Source organism: Zerene cesonia, chromosome 17, assembly GCF_012273895.1.
Source record: "Zerene cesonia ecotype Mississippi chromosome 17, Zerene_cesonia_1.1, whole genome shotgun sequence".
Lineage (NCBI taxonomy): Eukaryota > Metazoa > Arthropoda > Insecta > Lepidoptera > Pieridae > Zerene > Zerene cesonia.
This window is the reverse complement of record NC_052118.1, coordinates 3550443-3576366: the sequence shown is the minus strand read 5'-3', so window position 1 is coordinate 3576366 and position 25924 is coordinate 3550443. Positions and strand designations below refer to the sequence as shown.

Genomic DNA, 25924 nt, shown 5'->3' with positions numbered 1-25924 from the left:
CTATATTACCTATGAATTATACTTCTTATTAATTATTAAAATGATTTAAAAGTCTAATTTTAAAATAAAACATGCTTGCCTCAAACAATACACTCCACTTGGAATGTTAAAACATTTAATCAAACCCATTTGTATTAATTTGTCTAAAATAAATTAACTAAAAATTATAAATAGTTATTCAAACTTTTCTTTTAGTTTTTGCTTTAATAATACAGGTACTAATGACACTAGGGCAAACAAACTAAGGACTGTTATGGAAGTCCATGACCATGCATCCCTTGTTGAAGTCAATGTATGTAAAGTCTGCCCTGCTTGTATGGCCACAAATGAAGGTGGGGCTATACCTAAAAAAAAATACTGATTTAGAATTTTAAGTTTTGAGAAAGTAATATAAACATTTTAATTATTACAACAAGCACAATATCACAACAAGACAAATCTCCTTTCCCCATAAGATAGACTAAAATATTTTTTTAATCAATATATAACTCACCTATAAAGGTTCCTAATGCAAATGGCACAAGAGGTACACCAATCACTGGTGCGGACATATTTATAAACCAATTAGGTAAGAATGGTGTCACCCTCAAAAATATAATATAACTGAGCAAGTTGTTTCTATGCTTCTCAACAGCTTTTGACCACTGTGCGGCTCTTTCGGGAAAAAATTTCTTCACCAATCTCTTCCCAAGTAAATTAGATAAAAAGAAACATAAACTCGCTCCTATAGCAGAACAGCAACAAACCAAAATTAATGCTAAATAGAACGGAAATAGAAATCCGGATAGAATACTGAGAAATATTGACCCTGGAATTGCAAATGTTTGCAAACTGTACATCTGGTTAAGGTTGTTATATAGTAAATTGTGGCTGAAAAAATAATTATTTCTAAGTCATTAGACTGGTGTCTAAATGAATATTAATCATCAATTTGTTTTTTATTCTATTCAAACTAAATGATATTTAAAACTTGGAAGTTATTTTAAGCAATTGAAATAATAATTGTAAAAAAAATAAATATTATAAAGCTGAAGAGTTTGTTTGTTTGAACAGGAACTACTGGTCTGATTTGAAAAATTATTTCACTGTTAGATACCCCATTCATTGAGGAATGCTATGTGCTATATATGTACCACGGGTGAAGCTGGTGCGGACCGCTAGTAATATTATAAACAGTTAATTTTTGTCAGGTTGTATTGTGTAATCTATGTATCTACTGAGCTAATGTAAAAAATTACAATTAAAACGCTGCATCATTTTTTTGTTTCCGGTTGTCTGGAAGAAATCGCTATTTAGCGATAAGACCGCCACTTGTGATAATGTTCCCTAGGTTAAGTCTCAATTTGTAATTATTCCAAAACAATAAAGCATAAATAAATAAATAAATAAATCATGACCAAGTGTCAAAGCTATTATGTGTTCTGGGTCAACCTGGGCAAAGCAGGGGCCAGCAACTAATATTCTTTGAAAAGGATACAATATATATACTAAGATTACTCCCAATAATACTTCATAAAAGTACTTGTCTTTGTATCTATCTAAAACAAGACCAAGTTGTTTGGCCTCTTCCAGATCCCATGGTAACTTTATATGCTGTTTTTCCTGGCTTCATGAAAAAAAACAATATATTTGGTAAAAAATTAACGTAAAATGTAAAAGATTGCAAACAATTTAAGTAAATTCTCACAATAACTTACTCATCTAAATCAGGAAACTGCCTATAAATAAAGCTCAATGTCAAAAGGGAAGACAAAAATATAATAAGAACGAGAATTAAAGCTGTAGATGTTGATAAAACTGGCACTTTAGATGCAGTATTGTGTGAATCTGAAATAGAAATCATTATAAGTTTCTGACACCAATTAATATCACGGTTCTCAAGCGATTTAGGAAAAAAAATGGAAAAAGGTAAGGAAATAAAGGAAAATGGTACTTGGAAGATGATCAAACAAGCCAATGCAGTCATTTTGCCTATACAACACTCTTGGTTTTATGTTCATTACTGTTGATGATATTGATGGATCTTGAATATTTTCACCTTGGACATTTTGTGCTCTATTGTTCTTCCGATTAATTGCGCTCATGTTTTGAGTTCGAGACCTAAATACTGGTAAATATTTAATTATATTATTATTTTATGCACCTAAATATTACAAAATGTTGTATTGAATAAAACGCAATGATCCGATTATTTGTTAATTAATGTTTATTGCGAACCTCACATTGAAACAATAAAATTACAATTCAATCCACAAAAAATTAAAACAATGTAAAAACCTTTGAACTATTGACTAATGACATTGATGGAAATAAGATCGAACGTCAGTCAAATTTCATGTATAAAAATATTTTTTTAATGGATTAGATACATGGTTTTTTGATGTGTAACTGTATGGCTACGTAATTTTTGTAACATATATATAATTTAAAATTGTTACGATTAATTATTAAGCTCTTTTAATTTTTTTCTTACATAGTTCGACTTGATGAACAGAAATAGAAAAGTAACACTGCTGGCACAACCGATCATCACTCAACCAAGCATTAACCAATTTTAAATCTTATGTTCATGCGGTGAAGAACCAAAATAATTACATTTATAATAAATATTCGTTGTGACCTATTCGTTCTTGCTAAACTCGGTTTGACTTCGGAATACGGGAGTTGAGTTGGGCAACGGACTGTCGAGTGTCGATTCGATTAAGATTTGTCAGTCACGCTATTTAAACAATAAAGCGTAGGCGCATTTATAGAATCCGTTATCATTTAATTGAGTTTATTTCATAAATAAATTAAATATATCTATAGTATTTAAAATCACGAATAGTGTGTGCTTAAAGATGAACATATTTTTATTTATAATTAGATGGCCAGGAGTTATGTAAAAAGAATCAGTGTTTGGAGTGTATTTAATTTGAGATGTGGACCTTTTTGAAGACATAGGTAACATACATGAATCTAAGCTTTAAGGTAAATATTTATTATTATTACCTATTTGCACTAAGAATACTATGTGATTAATTATTACTGAGACTGATTTCCACAAGAAGTAGGAAGGTCCCCACATAATTTTGTTTTTTTTTTCTTATCTAGCTGATTATCTTTTTCATAACAAATAGTATTTAGAATATTTCTACGTATCTGCCAAATATATCCGGATTTTCACGATATTCCGTTCAATTATCAATATAATATTACGATCATAAAGCAACGATGTGATCATGTGCTCTAAGAGCATCCAATTTAATTTTGTTAAGAGCCCTCTATTAAAAATACCTTTCGCTATGATGCTGCTAAAACGCTCTTAGATAATAAATTTTTATAAAGTAGCATTTTTTATGTAGTAACATATACATGTAATATCTCTTAATTATACGTGGTTATGTTGTATAAACATACACCTACATACTTAGCTATTCTGCTTGATGCTTGGGATTAGAAAAACCTCTATTATATTATGTTGTACGTCTTATTAGTAGATTGAAAAAATAATTATTTTTCTGGGCTCTTAAGTCTTACAACCTATCATTGTTTTTTTTCGTTATTACCATTCCTCTATTACCATAAAAAAATGAAGATTCATTAATTTTTATTAGGATTATACGCATGCCTTTTTTACGCGCTACATTTTACCAAGAAAACAGCACGTATTGCGCACCAAGCACACAGAAATTACTAATTATTTTATTTTAATTAGCTAATTTGGTAGAAGTATACATATAGTCCTAACTAATATAGCTGCAATTTGAACTATATCTAATGCACTATAAATACGTATTTAGGTACGTAGATAAGTAAATAAAATTCATGTTCCTAGTGTGTTTGAATATAAGGAACAACAATTGATAATAATCACATGTCTTTCAAAGCCTCGGCTTAGAAAGTTTTAGCTGCAAACGAACGTCTAACGATAAGAAACAAGCCTTAAACCTGTATCTTGTTCTAAAAGCCCTACGCTTTAGCGCAGATTAAATGATATAATATTACCTACAGTTTATAGCAAGCCAGAATGCTAATGCTCTATTTCTCATTTATTTACTTATTATCTTTCCCATAACGATTTCACTATCTTATAATTAGTACAATTATTTATTCACTTTTTTTTTTAAATCACAACCATCGAAATACCTACTTTTACTTCTAAACTTTTTTTTTGAGTTTTAAGTAAGGGCTTCGTACAGGTACAGGACTTATCGGGACTATACGGAACTAAATAAAAGGAATAAATTAAAATAATCATTTGTCTTGCCTATACCGAAGTGATGCCTACATAGTTTGAATTTAATTAATTGATTATATCGTTACGTGAATTTAATTTTTAAAGTGAATAATTATTCTTTATATGTAATTCCTAATAGGTAATGCGAGGAGAGATACTCAGGTTATGTTTGCTGATCGCTATCCTGACGCTCGCTCCCGTCTTGGGCGGCGGCGCCTGCGAGCGCGGGAAAACCTGGTGGGATCGAGAAAATGGCGACTGTAAACCCTGCACCCGCTGTGACCCACGCCGCCTCGCCGTCAAGTTCCCCTGTGAGATACATAGGGACACCATCTGCCAACCGCTTTACGAGGTCCGCATCTGGCCCTTTAACACACCACGAAAAGACAATGACTCAAACGCGAGTGAATTATCTAGTGATTACGAATATTACGAATACTCGGACTACAGCGGTGAAGTGACTGAGAGTAGTGCTCGTGAAAGTGGTTGGGACATACAAACGTCTACATTGACTTTAGCAGTTAGTGGCTGTATTGTTTTTTTCGTAGTGGTGCTTACCCTATCCGTCTACCATGCGAGACAGTGGCGGGCATTGAAACAAGCGCTTACGTCAGGTGAGAATCATAAGTCTTATTAGTTATTACTATATCGCTAGTTTATAATTTCGTTTTAATAATAATATTATCCTGTTCTATCCTATCCTTCCTACTTATATAATAAATACGAAAGTTTGTTAGGATGTGTGTGTGTTTGTTACTCTTTCACGCAAATTTTTTTGAACCGATTGCAATGAAATTTGGTACGTAGTAACTGGAATGACATATAGGCAACTTTTTATCTAGATATTCCCACGGGATACGGACTTACGCGTGCAAAACCGCGGGGCGCAGCTAGTTTTTTATAAATACAAGAAGCAAGTGTTTTTAAAATTAGCTAGGTATGTTTTAGCATGCCTTCAATTACTAATTCAATTATTCTCACCACTAGATATGTCAGCCATTACTATATTACTATATGGGAAGTAGACAGTTTGCAGCAGTGGTACACATATCAGCAGTCGAGCCGCTATGCAGCGTACGACTTGGTTGGGGCAGGCTCGTACACGGCGCACTGTACTTCTCTTTCGCATAACATAAAGACGGTGTATACTGTCAACTGTCGAACATGACTAACTATAGGTTGCTTGTAGCTTCTAAGCAGTCCTTTTACACGTGTGTATGAAGATACTACGCATGAAATAGGTTTTATCTTTCTTCATCAGAACAACATGCAAACCTACGAGCCATCATATTTGCTTTCACTGCCAGCGTCCATCTTTTCCTCTCAATGTCTCCGAGCCTGGGTTTAATAAGACTCCCAAAGGGCAGTCCGTGCGAACGTATTGGGGATAAATCCAGAGTAAATCGGTGCCTCAAAGACCATAAATTATTAAGGAAACCATAACATTCATTTAGTATTTTTTTTACTAAAGAAATAGGAAAATGTTGAATTTCGTCATGAGGCTACTTATATAATAGTAATACCTACTTCTTTCAATTTGGCTCACAAATGAACGTGCAGCAGCAAGCAAGCTATAAACATGCATTTTTATTTTTTGAACTTAAGCAATTTTACTAACTACGTGAGCAAAGAAGTACTTTAGATTTTATACCTTTAGAAGAAACCTTTATAATCCCCTATATTTATCTCTTCTGTCTTGAAATTCTTCTTGCCAAATAATACACATCGAAATCCTACCAGCTGTTTTCGTAAAACGTAGTATGTATGTATCTCGTTTAACGGTATGAATATTTTGTTTACAAAAATATAATAATTGGCTATGATCCATATATCTTCTGACTATTATTTATTTGAATAAAGGCGCCAGAGAAAACAAATTTCGTGAAGCGCAGTAAAGTTTTATTGGTGCTATGATATAATATTTGAATGAAATGAAGTTATAAAACTGGCTAGATATAAAACCCTAAAGTTTATAGCCTAGCAGTATACACATTCAAAGCTATAGTTGTGCGTATACATAGTGTATCAATAGCAAAATTTCTCCACAAAAAGGTGGCTCTATTGTGAAACCCTGTTTACCAATTTCCAGGCTTTATATTGACTCAAAAATATGACATATAAGCGACGTGAGCCCAAAAAGATAACGAGGCGAGATCAATAATTCGTATGTTTGAATACTGAACATCGTAAAAAATATAAATCAAACGACCGCAATGTTGTAAAACAAGCTGTTTCTAAGTACCAAAAACATTTATTTATTCAGGACGGTGATGATCATGCGACCTCCATGTATTAATGTGGATATGTGGGCGTACTCGAGCATGTAGGTAACGTTAACGAAACTACGACGTCCCTTGAATGATAAAAGATTAAACTATTAAACAATCCGCTACTCTTATTTGGAGGTTTGTTCATTCCTCATTCAAATCTGTGTCACTTCATAGAGGAATTTCATTCATAGAAACACTGTAAGCATAATAGCTAACTTTTCCATAATTAACAAATTTAAAATACAAGTTGTGTGAAATAAAAATGGAATGAAATTGGAATATTTGGAATTGTTAAATTTTTAAAAGCGCGTAACGCATTAGTCCTGGTTTCTTGTTATATTCTTAAGTAACAAAATTTAAGAACTCAGATCTTTCTGGGGCTGAAACTTAATCTTAAGTTAAATTTAATCTTCACTAACAGTTTCCAACCTTTTTGGCTTCGCATATATCTTTCATATTCTTCGTCACAGTAATAACTTTCGAGTTAAAATCACTCTATTGCGCGCTCAGGATAAAATGTAGTCTATATCGAATCGTTCTTCCAAAATACAATGCTAATTTAATATACACTGGTTTTATAGTTTTTGGCAAATAAGGAGACATATATAATACATAAAATCATATGCCCATTATTACATATTCGCATTTATACCTATAACTGGTGAGTAACATACATCGAAATCCAATAAACATTCTTATCAAAAATTTCAAGACCTTTCCAAAAATTTGATACAGAGCTAGGAAGGAACTCTACCAATAGTAATAGAAAAAACGAGGTAGAGCAAATACTGTAGAGCACACATGGTCCAGGTTTTAGTTGGCTCCGTGGCGGCGCGCAAATAGGCGCGAGCGCATGTAAACAATGCGGGTTTGTTTGAACATGTGCGCTACTAATTTTGACCTGATCGCCCAACCGACATCATAACAATGGCTAACGGTGGTTTTTGTATGCATTTCATTATACCAAAAGTAGATACAATGTTACATTGTTCATATTTGTTTTTGTTTTTTTAGATACTACCCAAAAAATAAAAATATTTACTTGATTAAGTATGCGATAGTAACGCATTTAGCATTTGACAATATTTGTAACTATCACGAAGTCGACCAATAGGTGTAGGCGGATTTGGAAAAAGAAATTTGAACATTTACTGTTATTATTGTAGATTGTAGATATATTTTGTATCATGCATTGTGAAAGATCCGCCTTAAAGAGAAAGTTGAAAGAGACATCAATAATTATTTTATTCATTGCATAGACGGTCTTTGAAGTAGTTAAGGTAGTGTATAGAATTATATAGGTTTCCTTAGCTAGCTTAGATAGCAAAATATTACTAATTCTATAGTAAAACTTGTTTCGAGAAAGCTTCCATAATTTTAAATTTGACGCCCTACAACCCCAAGTATCTTTATGAAAGGCAACAACTAATACCATATTCAAATATATGTATTTTCTTTAGCAGATGTGCACGATATATCAGCTAAGCTGAAACTGATGGAAGCTGGTGGTGAAGCTCCAGCCGAGCCGTTGGTGGCCACCGACCATCACATATACTGCAACATTCACGCCGGCAAAGATGCTTTGCTAGGTAAATTTTTAGCACATTTTCTTTCCTTTCTATATCGTATCTTTCTCTTTTTATACTCCCTTTTTAATTCTGTTTTATTTTATTTTATTTTATTTTGATTATGTCAATTGGCCAACAGATTTGTATGTTTGCCGATGTTGCTTCACACGTTTAGAATTTTTCACATGATGCACCGAATAATTTAGCAATTTGTTTTTTTCCACTTTTGAATACTAATTTAGCTCCAAACACGGTAAACGTGGTAAGACAATGATTTAAATGCGCTACGCAGCTAATGGTACAATAGGGAACTAGAGAAAGTGCATTAACCTATAACATTCTTGCGTATGAAGCGCTCGCATGACTTAAAGATACCAAAAAAGAAATCCTAAAAAGGAATGTTTACTGCGTCACAGTAATAACTTTCGTTTAACGGTGAGGTCGTGCAGGGCAACCCTGGCCGCATGCCAGTGTGACTCGAATAAACCGGGTTATACCTACGGACTTGAATCTGAAAAAAATTACGAGTTAACGCTGCATTTACGATTACTAGTTATTTTATCGTCAGCCGGTTGATTATTTTTTCGGTTATAATTAAGTTTTTATTGCCGCTTTTCAAAAAATACGTTTCATAATTAGAGTATGGTTATGCTATCTTTTTTACTAAATTTTATTTCGTTGTCAATTATAATCGACATTGCATAGATTTTCATGTACATTGAAATAAGAAATATAATAAATTTTGTATCTGTGTAGGTATACTAACATAAATTTAGGTTATTGTACTAATGTATCTCTAATTGTATATTTGTTTGGATCTCTGAGTCAGAAATAAATAAATCATTAGCGATAGGCAAACTTACCCTTACCTCTTTCCATGTATATTAAGCCTTCGACATTTTGGCGATTTTTCTTTACTTTTTCCGTTTTATTAAAAATGAATGAATGACCTAAAGCAACGTTGGATGCCACCAAAACCGCACAAAAATTCATATAATCAAAAAAAAAAATTTACCCAGTCCGACTGTACCTACTCCACACTTTTTGCTTCAGAAAACAAATTGCTATTAACACTCATTTTTACACCGACCGCTAACAAAGCTATTAAAATGATAATGAAATTATTTTAATAATATTGATTCAACGTCTAGGAATTGCATGGCAACGATCTTTTTATAGGTCTCAGAAAAAGCTTACTTAAGTGCCCGATTTTATACAGCGCTGTAAATTAGACATGACTCTGCTCGAAATTTTTGCCGACTTCGCAAAAGCAAACTTGGAATTTTTTGTAAACATTTTTATCTTGGCTGGTGTGATGGTAAACGTTCAATTACTTGAAACTAAGTCTAAAAGTAAAAAAATCGTCAATATATCTAACGAATGAACGTCATGAGGATTTATCAGTCAACAACAAGGTTTTTTCCAATAACGATGAATATAGCTCTTTGTTTACACAATTACTTCGACCTATTTAACATGCGAGTTCATGTTCGTTCTTATTCGAGATGATGATTTATAGATGAGTGTATCGATAAGTGATGAAGAACATTTGTTCTAGATTATATATTAATTTCCATGAATCCATTAACGGCACGTTATTGATACATTTAGTTTCTATTGACCATTTGATCCCTATATAAGCTTACCCATAAGAGTGGCTGTAGTCGGCTGTATCATTTGTTTAATTACCTGATAAACCTTAATCCACATTATAGCTACAGGTTCTCTTCCTCCGATCACACGGCCTCCATATATCATCGTAAAGTAGTACGTAAACATTCAAAGGCTAAATTGTATATCAAGATTGGAAGAATGCACGTGCATTCATTAAGAAGTAATTTGTAATGCAAGCCCGTCGCTCGGCACTCCCGCACCACACTGCTTCCGCTCCCGAGGTTTCACTCGGCCCGCCGGGAAGCCTCTCACTTCCTGCTCACTGATTTTTGACCACAATCAAACATAAATAATCGTATCGGTCCGATATTTATGGGTTCGTTGAACTGTTTACGATTGTAAACTAATTAGATTATAACAACAGTAGCTGCTTGACCAGGCATCGCCCGGATTGAGACGGGATAAATCCGGATGTATCTTGCTACTGGAAAGAACGAAATCGGTTTAGTAGTTTTTGAGTTATATCGAAACAATTATTGAATATTTACTCAACAAAATTATTCACTCAGCTTTGTATTTAAACTTGTCGTAATTAAATTGTTGTTTATAATTAACTTCTTCCTTTTTGTATGAAAAGAATAGTATTTATTTAAACACAAAAAAAAACTTTACAAAACGAAATATGAAACAGCAGAAACAGACAAACGAGAGGCAAAAACTTTCACATGAATAGATGTACGGCCTCTTTAATGTCTCTTTAAAATTGGGTACATGAGGATATTCCTTATAATTTTTATTCTTCGTGACAATATTTTATTTTGGAGTATTTTTTTCATCTTTGAAATCGGCATATATAAAATGGTTTAACCTAGCCAATAAGTAAACTGCCTAAACAAAGTCTACTAACCACATATTTAGCTCAAGTAATGTTATTCTCCACATCGTGCCTCGTGAGATACTCGTACTCTAGATGCCTTACAAACAGGTGTTCTGAGAATTAGTTAGTCTTATGCAGAAATGTTCCATTTTATTTATAATCTTGTACAAAATAGAATAAACAGAACAACTTCTTAGTAACAATGAACTCAGGCACTCATTGTTATTCAGTAGAGCGTTCCGACCGTGGTAAGAGATCAGAGACGGTTTCTCTAGTCAGATACGCTCAAGGAAATAATTAGTTCAACTACACTAACAACTTTGGCGCTTTTTAGGCCTTTAAGCAAAAATGGAGATTAGATACCTATTTTTTTGAGTAGAAAGACGCATATAAAAAAGAATCGTCAAAATCGATTTATCCTGTCAAAAGTTCTAAGGAAACAAACACAACAAAAACAATTTGAGAACATCCTCTTTTTTTGAAGTCAGTTGAAAAAAAATCGAATATTAGGACCCTATATTGTTTATGATTTGTCAAAAAAATAAAAAGAAATCATAAATATCGTTCTTTGGTATTCGACAGCGCCGTTGGCAGGAAGTTATAGAGAACTCGACAAATTTAATTAGTGGAATGAGTAAAAAAATCTAGTTTTTATAAATATGAACGGATGTAGATGTATAACGTGCGTCACGGCCGGCCCCATTTCTCTGCGCCAGGAAACGAGCCGAAAGCTTCCCTTCAAGATGTTTGCGTAGTCAATAATAGACCATCCGATACATTCTTTTTACTATCGATCTATCATGTATCTACTAATCCACAGCACAACTTAGTATAAAACAAAGTCTCTTTCCGCCGTCTGAGTGTCTGTACGCTTAATATTACGCAACATATTTTGAAGGGGTTTTTTTAATAGACAGAGTGATTCAAGGGGATGGTTTAGGCGAAGCCAGGGCGGGTCGCCAGTATTCCTTTATACAGATTTAAGAACAAAAGCAACAATGCAAACGCATCGTGCAGATAATTTATTGCGAAAATAAAATCATGTTTGTCTAAAGATTTATGAGCGTTGTTGAGATTCGTTTGCTTGCTAATGTCGCATGAAAATTGCCAGGAGATTTTAAAGTGAATATAATAAATACATAACAAACAATTGTTAGTAATAATTACTAATCCTGTAAATTTCGATAAAAAATGTTAACCGTATACCTAATCAAATATGTATTTTAAACATATTCTAGCCTCTAGTTTATGAAGTTAACTTTGTCTAGATTATGAAGTTAATTTTGTCGATCATTCCTCTTGTCTAGGCCCGCAGTTACCGTAATATGTAGGTACTTGATACATATACATACATACATACTTAGTTCTGCTGTTTAGAGGGACCTTGAATTTTCAATATTTAAAAACTAGAATCATTCGTATATATTTTTTCAAGCATTTGTATAGAATTAATTAATTACAGATATAAAGACATTTCGGAACATTTCATTATATGTATACAATTTTAACAAGAACAGTTTGTATATTATATAACTAATGCACATTGCATGTACGTATTTGAATACCTATTTTAATCATATTATTATTGTTGCTGTCACGGGAATCGATTCGGTTCATATCACACACACGTATTTAATTGCTAATTCACTCGTGAATTTCCTTTCCTTTTGGGGCTGCGGAAGTTGCTCCGTGGCAGCGATACCGACCTCTTAACATGCAAAACGTCACAATCGTCAGTTTATTGTATCGACACTGATCGATTGTTTTCTAAAAGCATAAACTTACGTAATGTCAATAAACCCACCTGGCAACACCGTGTCTCGCAACGCTTCTCAAATTAGTAATGATAATAGTAATTGCAACGTAGCTACTACGTAGCTACTTTATTTCGAAAGCAACTAATCAGTACCTGCCTTTGTTGAGACTGCCTCTTTGACATAGTGTAAAAAGCGTAGAACCGAGCCTACTTGGGTTTACGATTCCCGTTGGCGACTATCAAAAAGAAAAATGCTCGATTTGACACAGAAAGCTGGTCACCTAATGAAAAATCAGCCCGTGAAACAGATGGCATTTGTCTCATACCCAACAAGAGGACACGGGAATTCCCTCTGAAAGTTTACTTAATCATTTTATTTGAATAGATAATCAGTTCTGAAATCCTAAGTTCCTGAGAATACTGAATCGTAATGAGTAAATCAATGATGTAGGTCCTTTGCATTACGTTACCGGTTATAACGCAACAACAAGCAGAGTATGCATGTAGATAATTAATTCCCTGAGCACGTCCGCTTGTATAATACTGAGGTGCTATAAGCACGACAAAACGAAGGCTAATAATGCGCTTCAGCCCTTGTTGTGATAAAGATTAACACGTTTAATACTATTGTATTTAACGTTCTCAAAAACGTGGACACGACTTTGTACAGTAAAGAATACTAATGATCACGGTACCATAACTAATAATTTAACAGTTAGCCTTGATTCTGTACCCGTAACCCGCATCTTTAGAGTTGGTTAACGTGCAGTAAGTATGATGTGCATAAATCTCGGATCATAAATAAGAATATAGGGATATAATACTGCATACGTTGACTGTTATTACACACAACCACATGCGGTAAAATGAATGGCCCTTGAAAATCAATCATAACGAAAGATATCTGACGCATAAACTCGTCCCTTATCATCTCTTTAAATACATCGTCGCAACACCCGGCCTGAAAGGGGAATGATTTATGATGTTTACGCAGATCGTCTCATGTCCAAAGCAGACAGACGTTCGCAAATAAAATTTAAATCGTTTGTCTCGAAAACCAGACGGAACGAAGATTTAGAACGTTTAAAGTTTGTGCTATATTCAAATTGGAAATAGATGTAGTTTATATAGAAACTTCCTGGAAATCCAGACTGAAATAGGCATTTCTCGCACGTTCCCCGCACACTTGCCAATTTCATGAATGTTTATAAACACAACGCCAGTTCGGTTTTATGAACTATCTGTGGATAGAAACGGTTTCGTTTCGTATACATTACTATGATGAAAGCTTGTTTTTGAATTATTAAAAATAATGTTACTTCATGATTTTCATTTGTGATATTTTTTACTAAAGGTCATCTCAAAATCATTAAAAATATGTCTAGAAATATCTGTAAAAAACAAAAAAGCAGTAGTCGTAAAGTCTGGAACATAAAATAGCTGCAGCCGGGCAGCTGCGAACCATTTAGAATTCCGTATTCAAGCACGCACGTCGTAAATTCAAATACAGTGGCTACAAACCGCAATTAGCATTGACTCCGTACAAGCGCGAAGATTTTTTATTGTCAACGAGTATTATGTAATAGCTATTGCAATTTATAATGTGAGCATTTATGAATAATGGCCGTTTTTCATTCCAGGATCACCGACTGTTAAAAAAGGCTTTGGCAACGTGTACACTCAAGAAAAACACTCCCCATAATTACCACCGACTATATGCAAGTCATGCAAGTACAAATATAATATGGAAACCTCGCACATCACATTGAATGAAGTAATATATTTAGTTCGAAATAAACGACGTACATAACTTTACCCGCATTTTTATATCAGACACTTCTACTAATATACTAATAGAGTTCGTTTGAAAGCGCTAATATCAGGAACCTTTTCACCTTTCATTGCAATATTGGACCGATTTAAAAAAATATTTCACCGTTGGAACACGTTTGGAGGATTCATACTTATTTATAAAGATTATTCAACAATAAAAATTAAGTCAAATAATAAGGCTGTATTATAATATTATATAATTTGTATTATCCGCTTGGGATAAAAAAGACATAGCCTATATATAGCATGTCGTTCAGAAATGATATAATTTTCAAAATAGAATTTTCTACAAAATTCTTATCGTACTGCTTTCAATTTAACGTATAATTTTTCGGCAAATTATCTAACAATGTGAAACCGTTGAATTGAAAATATATGAGCGTTTATTATGATAGTTACAATAGGTACAGATAATAAATGTAATACCGTGATAATGCTATGCTTAGATTGATTTTATTAAAAAACTACACAGAAATAGAAGTACTTTAATATAATTCGCATTATCATCTATCGGAATATGAAGCATTAAAAAGCAAATGTTACAGGTCAGAAATGAATTCAGTTTGCTACCTAGCGACTTAAATTATAATCGTATGGTTTTATTACAATTTATGGCGACATACCTACTATACAAAAATAATGACTGTGGATATGACATTCTGGGAGCCGCGACTACGCAGCTTTTACGACAGGTGCGTAACTCTCTCACTAAAAAGATTTTACCCGCTCTACTTCCCACTTTAATAGAGCACTTGCCTTTAAATTTGCAATGCGCGAACATTAGTTAGGTAGAATAATTTGCATCCTCTGATATGGCATCAAAAATACAGTCTATATTTCACATTAACTCTGCTGATTCAATAAAAATTTCGACTACGTGAGCGACTGCAGCACGCTAAACGTGTTTTCAGCACCAGCGGCAAGCTGGCCGTACCGCGGTGCCTCCTTCAGCAATCGAGCCGGGCCTGTTTTTTCTACCAAACAAAAGCACTGCTCCAAGTGGAATAGCAGACTAAATATGTATAAATACACACAATAGAGAAGCAACATGGAGAATTTCATTTCATATTTAAAAGTAGTTTTTACCGATTACAGGGCCATATGTAATAAAAATGCTTTTTTGAGAGAAAACAATGCTATGAACACCAATGTTAACTAAGGCGTCAGTACTTTTGTGCAGAGTATATATTACAGTACTTGTATATTTATAACCAATCACATATTTTATATTTACTAGGTAAATTAAAACAGCGGGATTATTTTAATAATACTATATATTATCATTATAAATAGGTACTCGAACTCACCTCCGCTAGAAACACTGGAGAAAAATATGTGGTTTCATTATATTAAATTACATTTAAAACTACTTATCAACATTAAAAACATACCTTATATCTCAAAAATAATAATTTACTAACAAACATGTAATACGTAATTATTGGCAGTTCAAATTATTTACCAAATTTACGAGACTTGTCCTCACACATTAAAATACTTTAGCAGCGCTAAATGCAAATTCGTCAGTAACATTATAGCCAATGATAATATACTAAATTTAACCCTAATGTGTGACTAATAATTATCCAAACCTATCAACTAGTTGGTCCTCAAAAATCACAATACGCTGAATTTAAAAACGCATCTGTATTGTTTCGTTTTTTGCTCACATATATACGAAAAACCTGAAAATTTTGCAAACAAGATGGACAAACAATGAAATGATTACTATCAGTTTTCAGCCGCTCATATGAAATGATAATTGCCAGCTTGGCAGAAAAATGGAAGGGACATTCGTCATGAAATTATTAACCATCCAAAGAAAGTATTAGTTGGTCACCACAATGAGTTAACACATACATTAGAGCAAAGCCAAGTCAAGGAAATTCATAAATTCTTAAGGCTTGATACAAACGTTCAAAGCAATTTGCGTCAATTCGACATATGTGCCATATGGTATGTTCCAAGTTTCGTTATGCAATGTTTAGGCCATAACTGATTGAGCTAAGTTTACCGTTTGGCACGTTGGCACTAGGGTTTGGGCACATTTGCTACAGGTCTACTAAGTATACTAGGCAGTTCTCGCGGGTTCGCTCGGGCGCGCGGCGGCAGGCGCGGGAGGTTGGTACTTGGCTATGGCGAACATGGGCTTCGGTTCAATTGTTGAAACGGCGTCGTATCTGTAGGAGAAAAAGTGTTACAATACATAGTAAACCGAATGTACAATTTTACTACCATTTGGATGCACAGGTAAGAGTGAAATTGTCCTTTGTATCTTGGTTTTAAAAACTAAGTACTAAATATATAGATATAGCGATAGCAGAAGAAGACGAGAGAACACTCTTATTTTATCCATACGGACTATAGTAAACAACATAATTCATTATATCCTTTTCCTATGGTAGGACCGGCGCAACTATAGCGTGTGCACTAACTTGTTGTTCCTGTACTTGTCGGGTATCGCCTGGTAGGGCTGCGCGGCCGCGTGCGCGTGCGAGCGCGCCAGCTCGCGCAGGCACGCGCCCAGCTCGCCCAGCGAGTAGCCCGCGCTCTGCGCCAGCGCCGCCGGCCACGCTGCTCCACACGGGAAAACGGTGCATTGGTTATCAGAGAAATTTGGATAAATTCATGCAAGTCTAGTAAACCCAGTTGATCTTCAAGTCTTTAGATTGAAAAGAAAATACTGAAACACAGGCATAGATCCTAAAAATTTAACATCTTTCAACTTGGGTAGTTTATAACCTTGTTAAGGAGTTCATACCAAAAGAAGAAAAGTATCACTTCTACCAAAAGGTTGCATACCTACAAATAATTTCTAACCTACTTTCAATAGATTTAATTTAATGTTATTATTTGATTGTAGGTGATTTAATCCCATATTAGTACGAAACATGAAGAACAATTATTAAATAATAACATCTTGATATGCCATGTTTTTTTTTGGAAATAAAAATGTATATAAAAAAGTAGCAGTCCCCACCAATGGTGGCGCAGTGCGGGTGCGGCGCGTTGTCGGCGCGGCGCGTGGCGCAGTCGGCGCGCTCGCACAGCAGGCAGTGGCGCGCCGTCGCCAGCGCGCTCGCCGCCACCACCGACGGCTTGAACTGCAGGTACGGGTCCGCCTCCAGCAGCGACAGCTCCGCTATGTACTGCAAGCGGTGTTGAAAATATCGTTCGTATCGGAAGTTACAGCATAAACCCGTGTCATAGGAATACACTTTAATGGGGAAATAGCGACTTTGTCATTATATAGTATAAAACAGTCGCTTTCTCTGGCCCTATGTATACTTAAATCTTTAAAACTACGCAACGGAATTTGATGGGGTTTTTTTTAATAGATAGTGATTCAAGAGGAAAGTGTATATGTATTATAACATCTCAACTACTCCGATTTTACACGTGCGAAGTCGCGGGCAAAAGCAAATTTATATAAAAATTCTAAAATACACGCTAACATTCTAACATACATACAACTATCTAGTTAGAGGATAATATTTTTTTAATACGGAAACTTTATTGATATAATAAAATAATGTATGTATTAAATGCTTACGTAACACATTGGAACTACTACTTGAGAACAATGATTATTTCCCAATTGGAGAATAAATTTGTCTGTGACACCCCACAGGTATCATAACTTTCTAACAAATTTTTAAGATTTATTATAGGAATTAAAAAAATTTTTAGGTAACTATCACTAAAAATTTCCTAAAAATACTTAAAGAGTATGGTAACAAAATTTATTGCATTTCGCAGCCTTAGCACCTCCTCCTACCCAAAATGATAAGGGTCAAATGTTAATATAAAGTATAAAGAAATAAACATTATTCTAATCTAAAATAATAGAACAATGACCCAATTAGATTATAATTACGAATACAATTACGATTATGATTACGACGAAGAAATATCAAAGATGCACAAGGTATTTTATAGTATATAAGTCACAATCTTAAGTAAAGATACATTTTACCTTGATACACATGAATCCAAAAATACTTACAGCGGCCAGATGGAATGTCTTCTTGGAAAGTCCATTTGATATGCAATAGTGTGAGAGGAAAGACAGTGAGGTGGGTGTGGAGAGGTCAAAAGATAAAACTTTTAAGATGAGATGTTCCATACGTAGCACCTCCTTCTTTGTGTAGGTGTCATCAGTGATATAAACAAACTCTGAGACCTCTGGCGGATACACCTCTTCATATTTCCTGTTTTAAAGATAATTTTAATGAATGAAATTATTCATTTCATGTATCATTAAAATGAACGTATAATTACAACACACTGTATTTGTTTACATATTGCTGGTGAATTAAACTGGTAAATGTATTATGATTAAAGGAAAAGTAGAACAAATTAGCTATAAACCATGCTTAAATATGTAACCTCAATTTTAATTACAATGGGTTTCAAATCCAGTGCATGGATGCTTAAAGAAAGCATCATAAATCATAAAAAGAAAAGATCATCAATATATATCTACATTATCATTTTGGATTACATTCAGTACCTCCAATTTTATATTACATTTTTACATTTTGCTTAGATATGTATTATGTATAAATAAATGCCAGATTTCTATATAAAATTGTTTTTAATGCTATAATAAATCACTTACGATGCAATATAAGTGGCAGCAGTGCCCACCAGCTGCAGTTTTGTGCGAACCACACTCATATAGGACAGGAATCTGTCAACATAGGACACTGCGAGGTGCAATGTCTCACTTTGCTGGTTGTACTCATCGCATACCTCCACCAGCCAGTCAATGAGAATGGATCTCATAACATGAGTGATATCGGGTTGCTTTCGCATGTAACGAGGATTTGCTCTGTTCTTTACCTGTCAATAATGCATACTTATTAACTGAAGGCACTTATTAGTACTGTTAAGTAAAGATGAAAGAAAAAAAAACAAAAACTAGTAGTATGACAGCTTAATTTCAATAATGTGATTGATGAATTACAATTGTTTAATACCTCGATCTCCCTCATATAGTCATAGATATCCTGTCTATATTCAGCAACATGGAAGAACATTTCTCTGTCAGTCTGAGCAGTAGTAGCATCTTCATCAGTTTCTTCCAAAAGGCTCTCATTTTTTGATATTGACATGGACAGTATACTGGAGTCAACAACAGACATCGGAGATTCAACAACATCTTTTTCAACCTTTTTCTCGAGGCCATCTTTCTTTTCTTGCAAAGGTGGTCTATACAAAAGGTATTCCAAAACATGATTATCAATTAAAAATACCATGGAAACCAAAGGTCAAACAAAGCATTTTTTGTTTATAACATAAGTACTAATTGCATAATATATTTAACTACTTCAACAATTTAATGTTGGTAAAAATTTGTTTCCATAGTAACAAAACTAATATTTGAACTTGAAGAGAGGTTGTGTAAGACTGTATGATAGTGTGTTATACCAAACAAGGTGTCATTAAAACATGTGTGCCTTATTATAAAACTATCATGAAAAAGTATTACATCCAAACATAAATTACATTATAGATGACAAAAATATTAATAAAAATTTATATTAAAATTTTAGTTCAACAATGATCAAAGAACATCTTTAAAGAAACTTACACTTATCAAACTACAAAATAATACACATAACAGACACCGTCCCAATATGTGATATGTTCTTCCAAAGAGTGTGAGGTTAAGGCTATTTAAGCTTTTCCAATGACTTACCACTGTGTGAAATAATACGAAAGAGTATTTTGTTATAACACTCAAAACTGAATAGCATGTACATACCTTATTTGAGGCAGCTCTTTTGGTTTTTCACAATGTTTCTCTGCTTGAGCACAAAGAGCCTTGACATTTTCTGCAGCATTGATAAAGAAGTTGTCTTTTTTTATATCTTTGGCAATAAAGGGTTTGAAAGTAGGCTCTCTTTTTTTCACCTCTGCTTCAGTTGGTTTATCTTCGTAGACGCTAAAGGCGCGAAATTGAGCTACGGGGGGCACAATATTCTTTTCGTTCTTTATCTGGCGAACGGTCCTATTCTCATCTTGAACTTTGCATGGCCCTTTCGTCATGCCAACCTAGTTTATGAAAGAAATGGAAATATAAGAAGCATATGAGATAATAAGCTATAGTTTTCGATTTACAACTAAACTTACATGTTTTACATTGCGGTTCTGGTTACAGGCGAATTGGCTGAGATCTCCCAGCGCGCGCCTTTGTGTAGCAGCAGCAAGTACGTCAGCATCTTTTCTTAATCCTAATGATGAATTTTCTTGATCGTCGTGAATTCTAAAGGATGCCATTGCCCCGCTGTTCCCGTAAACAATAACCGTTGAACTTGATGAAACGAAACACGGGATTCTAATGAGGAGACTGAGAGTTTTTGCGGAAATACGTTTGCAACTAGGTACTTATGAATGCATTTTGTTAAAAAATTGAGTGTAGAAGTTAAAATATTTCCGCAAAAAATTAAAATCACCCCCAAAACGCAGGGAAGCGTCAACGGAAAACAGACATGTTGATGGTTTCAGCTGTTGTAATTTACGTTACTCTATTAACTATGATATTTTTAAATTTTAACCAATAGCAAGGAAGCACACTTTAGGAGCCATAGAGTTAAGTTTTGCTTTTCTTTTTTTAAAGCTTTTGTAATATTAATAATAAATTAAAGGCATAAATAATATATCCTAATATTTATTTAGAAAATTCGTCTTTCCCCTGTTGGTATGTGTTATTTAAATAAATTATCGAATATCGAAGTCGATAGCAAAGTAAAGATTCGTTGATTCGCCTTTTTGAGGACGCGAATTTGCGCGATTCGCTCGCGTGCTTAGCCTTTAAACTTAGACACGCGCCTCGATATTTTTGGTTTCTCAAATATATAGAAAACAAATTTTCTGATATCGAAACTGCAAGAATTACCTCAAGATGTGAGGAAAAGAAGAAAATATATAGAGTTTATAATAATCAAAAATTAAATACTGCTGAGGGTATAGGCCAGTGTGGAGGGTATAGGTGGTGGTGGCTTACTGGTGAGTGACTTCAAAATCGATAAGTCGGGGTTCTGGGCGAGCGTGCAGGTAACAAATTGGTGTTTCAATTTATCTGCACATGTGGATAACATCACCACAGCTTAAAACGGTGAAGGAAAACATCGTGAGGAAACCGGCATGTCCATGAACCCTCATGACGGCTGATGAAAATGACTATTGAAAGACTCAGAATAGGGGCTTAATCCTTTCATAGAAATGTCACGCAATAGACAGTCAGACTGAAAAATGGAAATGCCCTCGTAATTGTAGGTACCTAGTAGGAACAAACACTAAGTAAGTACTACCTCTTGTTCTACTACTACAGTCTATTTAAAGAATAGTATAGTACTTGACTATTATTATGATTACTTACTCTGTGGTACAATATTAATCTGTTCTCGTTATCGGACATCTATGTTCCAACGTCAATTGTCATGTTATGTCAATTGCTAATAAGTAAACAAAAATTTAATTTTTTTTAGTAAAATCCCTGTGTGTACTTTTTTTATGCAATTGCATATTATAATAATTTATGCGTAAAGATAATTTGTCCAGTTTATAATTAGTCGCAAATTGCAATGTCGTCTCTTATTCAAATAGTTTTAAATATTATATTCTTTATACTATAATTTTTCTAGTCAACTTTACTTTCCGGTTTTAGTTTAATCTCTCGATTTTCTGTTTTGTTATATCGCTTTAGAAAAAACCACGACAATGTGCTCAATAAATAGAGTGCATATTTATTTCATTATCATTATCTGCTTATGTAAAATGTGCTATACTATTAGAGAATATAAGAAAGAAGATATAATTAAGTTAAGGTAAAAGAAGCAATGCAACACAAAAACTTCATTAGTTTTAACTACATAGTTTGTTAGTTTATACTCTTTGATGTCTAATGTTTTAGGGAAGAAGTTCGTGAGATGTTCCAGCATGCATATGATAGTTATTTAAATTATGCTTACCCGTATGATGAACTGCGACCCTTAAGCTGTGACGGTGTAGATACATGGGGCAGCTACTCTCTCACACTGATAGATGCTCTAGACATGCTTGTTATAATGGGGAATTACACTGAGTTCAACAGAGTAGTTGATATTGTTCTTCAGAAACAAAACTTTGATACAGATATCAATGTGTCTGTATTTGAAACCAATATAAGAATAATAGGTGGCTTATTGAGTGCACATCTATTGTCACATAAGTAAGTCAAAACCTTGATAAAACTGACTTTTGGATTAAGTTTTAGATGATTATATAATGTATTTTAATTGATCTTTGCATAAAATTAAATTTTTGTAAGGTTATGTTATTATTAGTATTACCAAAAATCTAATTAATTGAATAGTGTTAAATTTATTTTTAACGACAGGGAGTCATATTATGTGTTCCACAGACAAAGATTTCAGTACAGCAATTTATTTTATTGAAATGTTAGATCAGGTATGAAGTTAGAACCAGGCTGGCCCTGCAATGGTCCTCTCTTAAGGCTGGCCGAGGATGTGGCTCAGCGTCTTATAGCTGCATTTGATACAACAACAGGCATGCCTTATGGAACAATTAATTTGAGATCAGGCGTACCTCCTGGTGAAACTAGCATTACATGTACTGCTGGTGTTGGTACATTTATTATAGAATTTGGTACTCTAAGTAGATTAACTGGGGATCCACTGTATGAGGAGGTGAGATTAAAATAATATATAATATATTCTATTTATAAACAGCAAAAAACATACTAGAGAATAATTGAATAATGTAGAATGTTGATATTTTCAGTCATTTCATGTAAATGATTATTTTTATTTATTTAATTAGTAACTGGTACCAATATATAAGCATATAATTTCTTACATGTTTGTATTTTAAATAACTGTTAAATTATTTTTCTTTTCCATATTTTTATTTTTGTATCAAATCAAGGTATGTTTAGATACAGTGTGCTTGTGTTCATACAAATAATACTATTTTTCTGCCATATCTAATAATAAATGGAAAAATGTGTGATTTAGTGCCTAAACTCCCTATGCAAATATTTTTAATACAATTCCAGGCTGCATTTTCACATTTTTTAATTTTAATTGGATCATAACAATTTATCACAAATATTTAGAGTACCAACACAAAAGTCTAGAAACACTTAAAAATTTACACCAGTTGTTTTAAAATACAAGTACTTATATTTACTGTTTCATGTTATATTTGTACTTTTCATATGATATATTTAATTCCATAATTTGCGACATACTTTAAAATCCACAAAATTATTCCTTTTTTTCACAGGTGGCATATAATGCACTAAAAGCCCTATACCACCATAGATCACCAATTGGTCTTGTGGGCAATCACATAGATGTGATGTCGGGCCGTTGGACTGCACAAGATGCTGGGATAGGGGGAGGAGTGGACTCATATTTTGAATATCTAGTTAAAGGTTAGTGTGTAGTACCACTCACTTACTATCAAAGTGAGTTGCCTTTTCCACCACTTTTGCCCCCAATACAAAGCTTAAGAGAGGGCAATATTAAGCAAAATAAATATGAATTATTTTATATAACTATCTCGACATGTACCTATTATTGATTTTAATTTTTAATTATATTTATTCACATAGTTATTTATATATTTTAAAGTCATGTTACTAACAAGGGGCCAACTGAGCCTCTGTTACTTACTAAGTACTATAAATAATTTGCTCACATGAAATACCACATTGCCATATTGCAGGAGCAATATTACTAGAGAGGCCCGAGTTAATGTCGATGTTTAATGAAGCTCGCGAGGTTATCGATAAATACTTGAAGAAGGATGACTGGTACGTGTGGGCCACTATGCTGAGAGGACATGTGACTTTGCCAGTCTTCCAGTCTCTCGAGTCCTATTGGCCAGGATTGCTCAGTCTTATTGGTGAGAAATTTAAAAAAATATAAACATGTATGTGTCACTCAGTTGCGAGCCTAAATTCGTACAATGAAGAAATGTTTTCACACATGCAAAGAAAAAACGTTTGCGGTTCTGTGCGTTTGGCGTGAAGAACAAGACAGATAGAGTTACTTTCATATTTATTATATTAGTAGGGTACAATAAAAAGTGTTCATATTAGTTATGGTTGTGTCACAAAGATGTATAGATGTTTTAAAATTGTCAATAATTTGTGTTTCAAATATATTTTGAGTATACTTTCGGATCACTTACGACTAACAACAAAAAAAGTGACTGTAGCTGCTTGTATAAGTGTAATTTTCCAATATTTTTTCTATGTTTTAGGTGAAAGTGATACAGCCATGCGCATCATCCACAATTACCATGGTGTATGGAAGCAATATGGTTTCACTCCTGAAGTATATAACCTTGGCACAGGAGAAGCATCAACTTCTCGAGAAAGTTATCCTCTCAGACCAGAGCTTATAGAATCCATCATGTATTTGTATAGAGAAACTAGAGATCCAATTCTTTTGCAAATGGGCGAAGATATTCTGAGAAGCATACAGCATAGTGCAAGGACACCCTGTGGTTATGCGACGGTAAGTTAACAAGCTTGTTGTTAAAGTATTAAGGGCTCAGGACTTCAATAAAAATTTAAATCAAATCTAGTTTAAAAATCAAAGTACCCGTATTTTTTGCTTTTTCAAAAGTATTAAGTTTGCATTAGTCTTTTTGAGTTTAAACAACATTTCATTCTAAGATGTCGTAAGCGCCAAATTACGTCATTCATATGGAGGAATACAATTTTTCCTGAGCCTGCATAACTAGCATTTATAAAAAAATTTAAACTTTGTCATGTGTCACTTTATTAATCTCATGCCCAGTTTTGTAATTTTTTTTTGTAATTGTAAATCCCAAGTTTTTTTAAGTATAATTTTTTCCACAACACGATAATGAGATTAAAATCAAAACTAATGACTTGAATAATTCACAAAAAAGACAAGTTCACAGTACAATGCAGTACTGTAAAAGTCCTAATAGAGGCATCAGACCTTTTATTTTGTATCATGTCAAAATTTGGCAATCTCCAATTTTTTTACCGTATGTAGGTATGAAGTCGTCACAAAATTTTCTGTTTTAATTTATTTTCTCATAAATATGCGATGAAAAAATCTAATTAATTTCTTTCTGAGGTAACGAAAATGGTCCTTCGTAGTTTTATAAAAATGAAATGTCAATTGTAGCCCAATGAAAACAAAAAGGAAATATATTTTATACTTGTTACAACTACCTATGTCAGATTATATTAAACTGATCTCTAAAATGATATTTTTTGGGTTTAAATTGAATCAATGAAAAGTGTGTGGTTCAATATAATATTTAACAGCCATACTAACATATTTTTAATAATATTGAAAAAATAATTAAGTATTAGATGTACACTATAATGTTCACCCTAATCCAGGTTTCTTTAAGGTCCAAATTTTATAAGAAATACCTCTTTCCAACTGGTTATAATTAATTTCAGATAAAAGACGTCCGCGACCATCGCAAAGAAGACCGAATGGAATCGTTCTTCCTCGCAGAAACAACCAAATATTTGTACTTGCTGTTTGACCCAGATAACTTTATCCACAATCCTGGTGTACATGGCACAGTTATAAACACTCCCAACGGGGAGTGTGTGGTCGATGTTGGAGGATATATATTTAATACTGAAGCTCATCCCATTGATCCAACTATGCTGTATTGTTGCCATGAAGCAAGACAAGGGGTTTTTTTCGGACTTTGTTGTGTCGGAAGAAACACGTGCCACTGAGATTTATACTGATTTTTTACTTAAAAGCAGTC

General features: G+C 33.6%; 4 protein-coding genes across 5 annotated transcripts in view; 2 read left to right on the top strand and 2 right to left on the bottom strand.

Annotated features, from left to right (window-relative positions):
- Nucleotides 1-79: 79 nt before the first annotated feature.
- On the bottom strand, nucleotides 80-2304 carry LOC119833419 (transmembrane protein 41 homolog). Its single transcript, XM_038357411.1, has 5 exons — nucleotides 2039-2304; nucleotides 1698-1827; nucleotides 1478-1606; nucleotides 494-831; nucleotides 80-344 (listed from the first exon to the last, which is right to left on the bottom strand). The coding sequence occupies exons 1-5, from the start codon at nucleotides 2082-2084 to the stop codon at nucleotides 175-177; spliced, it is 813 nt and encodes a 270-aa protein (XP_038213339.1). The 5' UTR covers nucleotides 2085-2304; the 3' UTR covers nucleotides 80-174.
- A 354-nt stretch (nucleotides 2305-2658) lies between these two features.
- Nucleotides 2659-14119, top strand: LOC119833581 (tumor necrosis factor receptor superfamily member wengen). Of its 2 annotated transcripts, none has more exons than XM_038357649.1 (4): nucleotides 2659-2970; nucleotides 4359-4833; nucleotides 7950-8078; nucleotides 13945-14119. In XM_038357649.1, the coding sequence occupies exons 1-4, from the start codon at nucleotides 2953-2955 to the stop codon at nucleotides 14004-14006; spliced, it is 684 nt and encodes a 227-aa protein (XP_038213577.1). In that variant the 5' UTR covers nucleotides 2659-2952; the 3' UTR covers nucleotides 14007-14119. The 2 variants fall into 2 exon arrangements, with proteins under 2 accessions (XP_038213577.1, XP_038213578.1); XM_038357650.1 differs by having other exon boundaries at nucleotides 2660-2970; nucleotides 7953-8078.
- Nucleotides 14120-15393: 1274 nt separating this feature from the next.
- On the bottom strand, nucleotides 15394-20658 carry LOC119833304 (cyclin-A1-like). The gene is made up of 8 exons (XM_038357289.1): nucleotides 20276-20658; nucleotides 19908-20197; nucleotides 19120-19351; nucleotides 18759-18982; nucleotides 18144-18348; nucleotides 17118-17286; nucleotides 16573-16711; nucleotides 15394-16317 (listed from the first exon to the last, which is right to left on the bottom strand). The coding sequence occupies exons 1-8, from the start codon at nucleotides 20420-20422 to the stop codon at nucleotides 16209-16211; spliced, it is 1515 nt and encodes a 504-aa protein (XP_038213217.1). The 5' UTR covers nucleotides 20423-20658; the 3' UTR covers nucleotides 15394-16208.
- A 954-nt stretch (nucleotides 20659-21612) lies between these two features.
- LOC119833501 (ER degradation-enhancing alpha-mannosidase-like protein 2) overlaps nucleotides 21613-25924 on the top strand; it is a 6597-nt gene continuing 2285 nt past the window's right edge. The window contains exons 1-7 of the mRNA XM_038357524.1: nucleotides 21613-21972; nucleotides 22059-22355; nucleotides 22590-22833; nucleotides 23432-23582; nucleotides 23876-24055; nucleotides 24416-24672; nucleotides 25602-25846. Coding sequence (XP_038213452.1) covers nucleotides 21866-21972; nucleotides 22059-22355; nucleotides 22590-22833; nucleotides 23432-23582; nucleotides 23876-24055; nucleotides 24416-24672; nucleotides 25602-25846 — 1481 coding nt within the window. The 5' untranslated portion in view covers nucleotides 21613-21865. The remainder of the gene's footprint in view (nucleotides 21973-22058; nucleotides 22356-22589; nucleotides 22834-23431; nucleotides 23583-23875; nucleotides 24056-24415; nucleotides 24673-25601; nucleotides 25847-25924) is intronic.